Here is an 11,619-nt window from a genome sequence, read left to right on the forward strand (position 1 = left end):
AGAGTGTCGAGGATGATATTTTCTTTGGCAAGAAGTGCCAGTTTGTTTTGGACTCTCCACTTCTCCCATCTCAGTGGTGGGTCGGGTGTCGGTTTGTCCCGGAATGCGTCAAAGCCGAGCGGTATTTGCATGTATGCTTACTGCGCCATGTCCTACTTTATTATGTTTATGCAGACCTTCGCGGTGCGCGAGATTGTTTTTTTACGAGTTGGACTTCGCGGCGCGAAATGAGATTTTAGTTCTATCACTAAACTTGCTGTGCGAGTTCCGAAGGAAAGAAGAGCAACTGAAATTGAATTGAATAAAAGTAAGGTATAACTCAAGTGCTTATCAACAAAGCGTGAACTTATGTTCAGACATGTTTGATCACGTGGCGGGAAACAAAAGTTAAAGGAAATAAAGAGCAACTCGTGACCGGAAGTTTGAACAAGAAGAATAATAAGAAATGAAGGGCAAATGGAAGTGAACTATATATATATATATATATATATATATATATATATATATATATATATATATATATATATATATATACATATATATACTGAATATGAATTTTACTGCACCAAATAAATAAAATGAATATACATACTCAGGTATCACAGAGGTTAAAGAGAAGACAATTCCCTTTGTGTAATAAGATAATTGAATGATGGATGTGCAGGAGTGGTCAAAGCATATTATCTACAGCTTGCATATGTTCTCAACAGTTTTGCATTTTCTTTCAATTTCGCAAGACTCTTCGGGCAGTCTAGTGAATTATTGTTGTCAGTTAGAGCTCCAAGAGTTCATCAGTTTTTCAGCATACTTATTCTTAGTTTCGAGTATCAAAGCTTCTCTAGGGAAGCTTCGATCTCTGCTACAGTTTGGTTGCTCCAGGAGATCTTTTGCTAAGTTGCCTGTTTTCTTTAGTTCGTTGAAGTTGCTGCCTGAGGGCATTCTTTACTGCTGATGTATTTTTTGGTAGATTACCTTTTTGTGGGCTTGATATGTTTTTTGTTGTCTTGTTATGACCTTTTTATGTTTTTCTTCAAATTATTTACTGCACTGTAATTGCACTATGTTTCTTGTAAGTGCCTCCTTGCTTTTGATCAGACCAATTAAATATGTTTCAACCAAAAAACCAATTGTTACGTTTCCTTACTGTTTTTTATATTATCAAATCCTAGTTATATAGTCCAATTGTTAGTTTCGTGGTGTCTAATGTTTTCACTAACTAATTTGTTTTTGCAGATGAGAAAATGTCAAGAACGAGTAAGAAATCAGTGGGAATTTTGTTTCATATCGAACAAGCTCTAAAGAACCCTAACATGAGGATGCAAGGTTTCAAAATGTAAAATTGCGCGCACACTCACCACTGAAGGCAGGTAGCATCACGTTTCCTAGTATCCTTATTGTAGCAAAAAATGTACCAGACCTTGCGTTGATCCTAAGCGTAATAATAGTGCTTTTGAAATGTTTCTTACGCTAAGTGCCTACGGCTTCAAATTATATTTACCCATCGATGTCATTTTCTACTAAATATTTGTTCGTTCAAAGTAAGTTCCGTACTATTGTGATTGCAGCCAATCCATCTGTCGTGAAAAAGCCTGACAACGCAAGAAATTTCTCTACAGAGAAAGCTCCGATTCCTCTCACCCTTCAGCGTAGATTTAAAATCAGTATAATCAGTTCGTGATTGTAATGTAAGTGTAAATTGCGAACTTGCTCTGTTTCATAGAATAGATTTAGATTTTCAAAACTTCAGCTTGTCTGTTTTTTTTGCGAAATTAATGGTCCTTTTCGACGTTGGATACACCAGAAATGTTAATGATATTCGGCCTTAGTCGTGACAAAACAATTTCTACTGAAATCTATTCTGTGAGTATCCCAAAAGTAAACGATTTTTAGCGTTTGAAATCAACCATCATTTGGAATATTATATTTGCACCATTTCGGTTGCATTTTTGAAACAAAGTTTTCATCGTGAAACTTTTGCCCAACATTCGAGCTGTAAAAAGAAGCAAAGTCAAACAGTGGATGACTTGAGAAAAAAAATTTGTGACCCTCTGAAAGGAATTAAGAAAAAACTGTGTAGGTTGGGGATACAATTATAGGAAACTTTGATTCCTTTACGCTCAGAAAAACAAACTGCCTGCGTTTTCTAACCGTCACTAACTCTTGGTTTCCTTACCTTGACTTCTAGATCAGTTCTTTGAAAAAAGCAGGAAATAAAATTTGTGTAATACAAAACAAAAGCCTCTCCTTGAACATTGTATAGAAAACACACCGTGAAAAAACAATTTTTGTTAAATCATTTGAAAATCATTTGATGAAATTTATTTTGACGAACATTTTAATTTCACAAAAGCTTCCAGTTTGTGGCAATGCTGAGTTCTAAATTTTGGTGATGTACAACCAGACAAAAATCATCCAAAACCAGACGATCAAGAAGGAATAATCAACAAAACTCAGACATTATTGTGTTCTCCAAGGATCAATGTTTTCGGGCTTGTTAAAAAATGTCTTAATTAAGACTCAGCGAAAAATTTTTGAGCCATATGAGAACAATGCTTTTCTCGTCAAGATGTCCTTGCTTTATACTCAGTTTTAAGTTATGTATATCTTTTCGAGTCCTTCATAAACTTCCCGGATTATCCAACGTTTTGCGAAACATATTTTTCAACCAACTCAGGTGTAACGAAATCATTTAAAATGTGTTTGTATGCTTATATTCATTTTTTTTCTTATTTATTCTATTTTGTCGAATATATTTTTTTCTTTGTTAAGTAAATTAATTGACAATTAGCTTTTCCGAATGTGTTTGCTATGAATGTTGTAAAAGCGGTGAAGTTTTGCAAGATTTGCGGTTTTTAGCTGTGAAATTTCTATTTTGAGTGCATTCACCGGAATTCTTACGAAACTAATTTCCTGTACATTGGTTTGAACCTCTCATCTCCTGCAGATCAACAATTTATTATTGCTCTGTGCCATCTGTCACTTAACTCAATGACATTTCTTGTGAATGTAGATCAGAGTCAACAAAACGTTATGAAAAGACAAATGCGTTGAAATTGTAAGATTTGCGGTTTTCAACGGCGAATTTTATATTTTCACCGTTTGAGGGGCAAAAAAAATCACTCAACGCTACTAACGGGAGACGGTGAAAATAAAACTTTCACCGCTAAAAACCGCGAATCGTACGGAAATTTACCTCAAAAAAGTTTTCAATGATTTTTAGCGGTGAATTTTGTACAATTTGCGGTTCTTAGCGGTGATTTTTTCTTCCACCGCATTCATCTTCAACGCTAAAAATTGCAGCTCTTACATCTTTTCACCGCATTCAACGCAAATCTTCCATTTTTAGCGATTTTTTGTGTTGATCAGAAAATGGCTCTTTGGTGATCGGCCGAGAGGCTCATTTTGACTAAAACCATTTGCTATTCTCAGCGGTGAATTATTTTATTCTCACCGCGTTTGCCGCATTCAACGCTAAAAACTGCAATTCTCAAATCATTTCGCCGCATTCAATGCAAATTTTACATTTTTTAGCCAATTTTAGCATTGATCAGGAAATGGCCTTTCAATGATCGGCCGAGACGCTCATTTTGACTGAGACCCTCTAACAGTAGAAATCGTCAAAACAAGTGGTTGAAGACAACAGGTAAATTTAGTTCTCAATTACTGTACAAAACTTTGGAAATTTACAGAAATTCTAATCTTCTTAGGAAAATTTTAATTTTTTCAAATGTAAATAAAAAAATTTTCAATGAATTTTAGCGGTTAATTTTGTACCATTTGTGGTTCTTAGCGGTGAATTCTTTTTTCCACCGCATTCACTCTCAACGCTTAAAACTCAGATTCTTACATCTTTTCACCGCATTCAACGCAAATCTTACTTTTTTAGCGATTTTTAGTGTTGATCAGAAAATGGCCCTTTGATGATCGGCCGAGAGGCTCATTTTGACTAAGGCCATTTGCAATTCTCAGCGTTGAATTCTATTTTTACAGCGTTTGCCGCATTCAACGCTAAAAATTGCCATTTTCATATCATTTCGCCGCATTCAACGCAAATTTTACATTTTTAGCCATTTTTAGCGTTGATCAGGAAATGGCCTTTTCATGATCGGCCGAGGCGCTCATTTTGACTAAGACCCTCTAACAGTAGAGCTCGTCAAAAAAAGTGCTTGAAAACAACAGTTAAAATTAGTTACTAATTACTGTACAAAACTTTAGAAATTTACAGAAATTCTAATCTTCTTAGGAAAATTTTAATTTTTTTATCTTTGCCCCGTCCAAGGGGATGTAAATTTCCAAACAAAAACTGATATTAGCGCTAAAGTTATGGTATAAATTGTGTTTTCCTGGAAAATCAAATATCTTTCCCGATTTTCGCTTGAGGGTTTATTGAGTGGGTAGAACATATTTCCCCAACAATTTTCATTCGTAGTGCAATCCTCGCGTTTATCTCTCAAAATTTCACTGAGCGATTTTTTCGGCTGTGTTGCTGGGTTTGGAAAGGTAAAAAATTTGACGTCTAAGCTGAGGGGGAAAGATTGCGTAACAGTTGAGCCTTGGCTACATAATTTTTCACGTTGGTCAATCTGAAAACAGTTCAGCTCGATGTCTGAATAGTTTTCACGAACTCTTGCGGCTACGATTTCAAATTGTACAACGCCATCTTGAATGCCAGAATCTGTAACTAAGAACTCAAACGAATAACCGCTCGGCATTTTAGGACAAACGCCCGTCCGGCTAGCATAAAGATCGTTTATTGTCTCGCCATCTTCGTTTACGACCTCTACAATTTCGGTATCAAACACGTCTTGTACGTTTTCGGCAAATTGGCCCCAATTACCCGAAGTTGATTCATTCACCAAGAAATTAACCCAGTCTTCTAAGTTCGTGACGTCAGAGTTTCCCTTTCGTGCAATGTAAACGTTGCGGTCCAGATCTGGCAATAAGTCTCTGATCTTTTCCGAAACTTCGGAACAATTTTGAAAATCGTCGAAAGTCAATTCGACGAAACATGATGACGTAAAATTCACGTTGAACAAAATTGGCGTTTTCTTATCTTGATTGCAGAGACCGTTTGAGTTTGGTAATGGAAATTTTATCCCATCAGGTGTTAATTCTAAGCTTTCCAGTTGGCTTTCAGCGTCAAAACTCCCCAATGCTTGTCTTAACGGATACCTGTAAAGGTAACCCGGATTCCCAGAAAACTCCCCAATCTGTTCCGTAGTTTGGTAAACAAAATTGACCGAAAACTTTTGAGGCAAAGTTGATGGTGTATACGTTGTTTTGACTGTGGTGGTTGTGACAAAAGTGTCGTAATTTGCTTCAATTGAAACACTCGTTGAGCTATTTGATGTAAAAGTTATTGGTCCGGTGCTCGTCCCTGGTACTTCTAGGAAATCGTAAATAAGCGGAACTTGATAATTCGGCTCCTGCGTAACTGTTATGGTTCCCATAACGTACGTTGCTTCGTATGAAACAATGTGCTCGCCTAACCAGTTAAACTTATACTGTGCTTCTAGCAGAACGTTTGAGCACGATGAATCTGAGCTATCAAATGCAGGTTCGGGTGGCAGAATGTTCTGATCATTGAACCAACATTTTGGAGGCAGAACAGTTCGGTCGGCTAGATAATCGTCTAATTGAGCTTGATCACGTGCGCAATAGTATGTCTCGGTTCCCTGAACGTCGACATTTTCACCTACAAGTATGAAATAGTTTTCCAAAGGTCGAGGAAAAGTTCTTCCCGTTGACAATAAATAATTTCTGGCATTCAAAGGAGATGATAAATCTTGACACGTGCTTTGAGTTGCTTCAGCGGCGCAACTGGCAGACGAATCGACTAAAAACTGGATGTAGTTTTTCCTAGCACAGAGTCCGGATAAAAGCCCACCAGGGAACAGTAAAAATTCAGTGTTATCACCAATTTTACCTTGTAACGGGTTTCCTCGGGTATAAAATACCCTATTATCAACCACAAACTTTGGTTCGTTAAAAGTGATGCCATTATAATCAGTGTCTGGACTGCCAATAAGCTCAAAATCCTGTTTATCTGGAAAATAGTATCCAATCCAGTTCGGAGATTTTGTTTCAACGCAAAAAAACGGGTTTTCATCTTTCGAGAACTTGCATTTTTGATCCGTTAAATCTTCATCAAAGCCTCCCGCGATTCCAGGAATACAGTCAAACAGCGCAATCGTTGCATCCGAACAATCGGTGGTATCGCAACAACAATTAATATCGCATTTATTAGCTGTTAAATCACATTGACACTTAGCTGGGTTCACCCATTTAGGGTTCAAAATTTCCGTTTTTGTGCTGGCGCTATTACTCGATTGCCCAATTTGTATCAAAGAATATCTGACATAGACATTCACAGTATTTGTTTTTACATCGTTTTGGTCACAGCAAACCACTGAAAGATCTTCTCTTTCGCTCGAAAATCCGGATTTTGAAATTTTTAATTCATGTCGTGAACTTTTTGCTGAAACTCGTTCAGATTCGATAAACCAACCGTTCGCGTCTCGCGAAAAGTCGCTGAAAGATGCACACGTTTCACTGTTAAATAGCTCGAGCCATGTAATTGTGTTGTTACTACTATCAGTCGTCGTACCTTCTAAGTTTGAAAAAATGTAACATTTATATTCCAACTCAACATTATGTCGTTCTGAAAGTTCTAAATAGACTTCAAAGCTTCGATCTCGGATAGTTTGTTCACTTGGAATTAAATTGGCGCCTTCAAGAGTTTGAACTTTGATTGAAGCTTCGTTTGAAGTTGATGTCGCTTCAATGTACTGAACGCCGCTCGATGACAACGCGTTGCAAGAAACGGAAACCTCGCGATTTTGAGGGTCTAGACTGTTGATTTTCAACTCCACGTTTACAAAATAATCAGTAGAACTTTGAATAACCAAAACATCCGTAAATTCAATATTTAGAAAATTAGCAGCGAGAGTATTTGAAACAGATAAACAACGAATTCTCGTATCTACTTCAGCTAAGGCTGATAAACCAACTTTCATGTTGTAAGTTTCGTTTTGTATAGAATTATAGGGTAAATATAATAATTCTGGATAAATTGACAGTTTCGGGGGGAACAAAATTTGAACTTCTAAGCTTGCGTCCGCAACTTGATCGTTGTTCGTAGAAGAGCATTTTATAGTTGAAAACCCACCGGGGGTTGATGAACCCGTTTGACCCCACGATAAACCCAGTAGATTTTGAGAATCATCATTTGGCGAAAAATTCAGTGTAGTAGAACTAGAACCATCAGAATAAGTGAATACTGAGCTATCAACGTATGTTTTCTGTATTTCACAGGTAACCTGGATAACTTCAGTAATAACTCCGCGATTTGTTAAACTTAGAACAATTGTATCGGCAGCATTATTGCCTATATTCCATTCATAACTAATTTGTGATATGTCAAAAGAAAGTTGTTGTCCCAGAGAAAGAAAAGGCTGAACAAATAAGCAAAAAATTAATTTTACTAGCATAATTGTATTGAGCATTGTGTTTTCAAGCAAAAATAAAGATTTAAATCAATAGTAATACTTGTATATAAAAACGCACGTGCAAGTATTGTATAAGAGGTGCAGTAGAAATGTACGCATTCAATGCAATCAGTCATGTGTTTATATATGTTTAGCATTCATCATAAGCATTCATACCTAAGACTGAATCAAATTTTGGATCCGTGTCGCCTCGCAGTTTAATCTTCTGTGGCCTGCTGAATGTAATTGCGTTTTTGCCGTCCCCATTACAGTATATTTACCATGTTTGGGGCGGCTGTAGGTTATCTGACCACTAGGCTGGGGGATGGGGGATATAATGGGAAACATCCCGTAATTGTACCAATGTTATAAAAGGTTTACTTGCTATTGCATCCCCCGCCACTTCGCTAGGGGTATAAAAGAAAATATGAAAAAACCCAGACTAATACCGATGTTATCATTTAGAACCCTTGCAAAAAGTGTTCCAAAAAGAAATTAGATTGAATAAAATCTTTAAATAGCCGAAAACGCAAAAGGAGAATGCGAGAAAAATTTACGTTTAATACTTGTCGAGTCGTTAACCGTCGTAAAAGACGATTGATATCAGTGAGACAGTTGTATTGAATAATAGAATTATTGATCTCGTGGAGTTTTTTCTAATGGAAACATCTGTATGCTGCAGTTAATTTATGATTGTCAAAATTTGCGAAATAAAAAAGGTATTGTTTTAAAAATAACGACTGGGGGACTAAAAGAAGCCCTACAGCATAGGTTGTAATTACACAACAACAACAGCAACAACAACAGAAACAACAACAACAACAACAACAACAACAACAACGACAAAAACAACGACAGCAACAACGACAACAACAACAACAACGACAACAACAACAAAAACAACAACAACAAACATAGTTCAAGCCATGTAATTGTGCTGTTACTGCTATCAATTGTCGTAGCTTCCAAGTTTGAAAAAATGAAACATTTATATTCCAATTCAACATTATGTCGTTCTGAAAGTTCTAAATAGACTTCAAAGCTTCGATCTCGGATAGTTTGTACATTTGGAATTAAATTGGCGCCTTCAAGAGTTTGAACTTTGATTGAAGCTTCGTTTGAAGTTGATGTCGCTTCGATGTACTGAACGCCGCTCGATGACAACGCGTTGCAAGAAACAGAAACCTCGCGATTTTGAGGGTCTGGACTGTTGATTTTCAACTCCACGCTTACAAAATAATCAGTAGAACTTTGAATAACCAAAACATCCGTAAATTCAATATTTAGAAAATTAGCAGCGAGAGAATTTGAAACAGATAAACAACGAACTCTTGTATCTACTTCAGCTAAGGCGGATAAACCAACTTTCATGTTGTATGTTTCGTTTTGTATAGAATTATAGGGTAAATATAATAATTCTGGATAAATGGACAGTTTCGGGGGGAATAAAATTTGAACTTCTAAGCTTGCGTCCGCAACTTGATCGTTGTTCGTAGAAGAGCAATTTATAGTTGAAAACCCACCGGGGGTTGTTGAACCCGTTTGACCCCACGATAAACCCAGTAGATTTTGAGAATCATCATTTGGCGAAAAATTCAGTGTATTAGAACTAGAACCATCAGAATAAGTGAATACTGAGCTATCAACGTATGTTTTCTGTATTTCACAGGTAACCTGGATAACTTCAGTAATAATGCCGCGATTTGTTAAGCTTAGAACAATTGTATCGTCAGCATTATTGCCTGTATTCCATTCATAACTAATTTGTGATATGTCAAAAGAAAGTTGTTGTCCCAGAGAAAGAAAAGGCTGTACAAATAAGCAAAAAATTAATTTTACTAGCATAATTGTATTGAGCATTGTGCTTTCAAGCAAAAATGAAGATTTAAATCAATAGTAATACTTGTATATAAAAACGCACGTGCAAGTATTGTATAAGAGGTGCAGTAGAAACGTACGCATTCAATGCAATCAGTCATGTGTTTATATATGTTTAGCATTCATCATAAGCATTCATACCTAGGACTGAATCAAATTTTGGATCCGAGTCACCTCGCAGTTTAATCTTCCGTGGCTTGCTGAATGTAATTGCGTTTTTGCCGTCCCCATTACAGTATATTTACCATGTTTGGGGCGGCTGTAGGTTATCTGACCACTAGGCTGGGGGATGGGGGATATAATGGGAAACATCCCGTAACTGTACCAATGTTATAAAAGGTTTACTTGCTATTGCATCCCCCGCCACTTCGCTAGGGGTATAAAGGAAAATATGAAAAAACCCAGACTAATACCGATTTTATCATTTAGAACCCTTGCAAAAAGTGTTCCAAAAAGAAATTAGATTGAATAAAATCTTTAAATAGCCGAAAACGCAAAAGGAGAATGCGAGAAAAATTTACGTTTAATACTTGTCGAGTCGTTAACCGTCGTAAAAGACGATTGATATCAGTGAGACAGTTGTATTGAATAATAGAATTATTGATCTTGTGGAGTTTTTTCTAATGGAAACATCTGTATGCTGCAGTTAATTTATGAATGTCAACATTTGCGAAATAAAAAAGGTATTGTTTTAAAAATAACAACTGGGGGACTAAAAGAAGCCCTACAGCATAGGTTGTAATTACACAACAACAACAGCAACAACAACAGAAACAACAACAACAACAACAACAACAACAACAGCAACAACAACAACAGCAACAACAACAACAACAACAACAAAAACAACGACAGCAACAACGACAACAGCAACAACAACGACAACAACAACAATAACAACAACAACAACAAACATAGCCGGTAGAATACCGGAAACGACTCGAATTGTTGAGCAAAATAATCTCTACTCTAACTTGGACAAAATCAGAATATCGAAAAAAACACTAGAAAGAACGAAAATATTAGACCAATATAACATAAAAAGCGTTAAAAGTTTTTCTTTTCAGGGGTGTGGGTAGGTGCTCTTGGGTTGGGGGGGGGGAGGGTTGGTAGGTGGGAGCAGGTAAGTGGTGGTGGGGGTATAAGTAGGTGGGGTGGGGGTAAGGAACGTCACTGCGGGGGGTAGGTAGGTAAGTGGGGGGGGGGGGGTAGACGGGGGGATATGTGGGGGGTAGATGGGGGGGGGGGGGGGGGGGTAGTTGGGGGGGAGGGGTGGGTAGGTGGGGGGGGTGGGTAGGTAGTTACGAGGGGGAGGGAGTAGGTACGTTGGGGTTGGGGGGAGGTACGTTGGGGGGGTAGGTACGGGGGTGTAGTTTTTTGGGGGGCGGGGAAGGCAGTTAAATGGGATCAAATTTTCTCAAATTGACTTTTTCACCGAGAATTATATACTGTTACCAATTAAAATATATTGAAATCTAACCTATTGTTAAAGTCCAATGTTCGAGAACAGAAGTCCACAATCAAAAATGGAGGTGAAAGATCGAATAGAAAGAAGTCAAAATTCAAGTCATGAACAAACTTGGTTTCTGCTTTAAAAAACCTGTAGAATATCAATACTCCACTTCGAGTCGTAACAACAACAACAAAACAGAAATAACAACAACAACAACAACAACGACAACAACAACAATAACCACAACAACAACAACAATAACAACAAAAAAACAACAACCACAAAACGACAACAGAACAACAATAACTACATCAACAGCAACGACAACAACAATAACCACAACAACAACAAAAATAACAACAAAAACAACAACAACAACAACAACAACAACAACAACGACAACACAACAACAATAAGAACAACAACAACAACAACAACAAAAACAACAACAACAACAACAACACCAACGACAACACAACAACAATAACTACAACAACAAAAACAACAACAACAAAAACATCAACGACAACACATCAACAATAACTACAACAACAGCAGCAACAACAACAACAATAACAACATCAACATCAACGACAACACAACAACAATAACTACAACAACAACAACGAAAACAACAACAACGACAACAACAACAACAACAACACAACAACAACAACAACAACAACAACACAACAACAACAATAACTACAACATCAACAACAACAACAACAACAATAACAACAGCAACAACAACAAGAACAACAACACAACAATAACTACAAAAACAACATCAACAACCAC

General features: G+C 37.0%; 2 protein-coding genes across 2 annotated transcripts in view; both read right to left on the reverse strand.

Annotated features, from left to right (window-relative positions):
• The window catches only part of LOC142351143 (protein unc-50 homolog), a 440,200-nt gene that overhangs the window by 315,009 nt on the left and 113,572 nt on the right, over positions 1–11,619 (reverse strand). The gene's annotated exons all lie outside the window — the stretch shown is intronic.
• LOC142350261 (uncharacterized) lies at positions 4,167–7,552 on the reverse strand. The gene has a single exon (XM_075402040.1). The coding sequence runs from the start codon at positions 7,503–7,505 to the stop codon at positions 4,260–4,262; it is 3,246 nt and encodes a 1,081-aa protein (XP_075258155.1). The 5' UTR covers positions 7,506–7,552; the 3' UTR covers positions 4,167–4,259.

The sequence above is a fragment of the Convolutriloba macropyga genome, chromosome 12 (genome assembly GCF_964194025.1).
Source record: "Convolutriloba macropyga chromosome 12, txConMacr16.3, whole genome shotgun sequence".
NCBI lineage: Eukaryota > Metazoa > Xenacoelomorpha > Acoela > Convolutidae > Convolutriloba > Convolutriloba macropyga.

Bases quoted from the DNA above. Each gene is read 5' to 3' on its own strand.
- LOC142350261 (XM_075402040.1), bottom strand. From the start codon at position 7,505: ATGCTCAATACAATTATGCTAGTAAAATTAATTTTTTGCTTATTTGTT.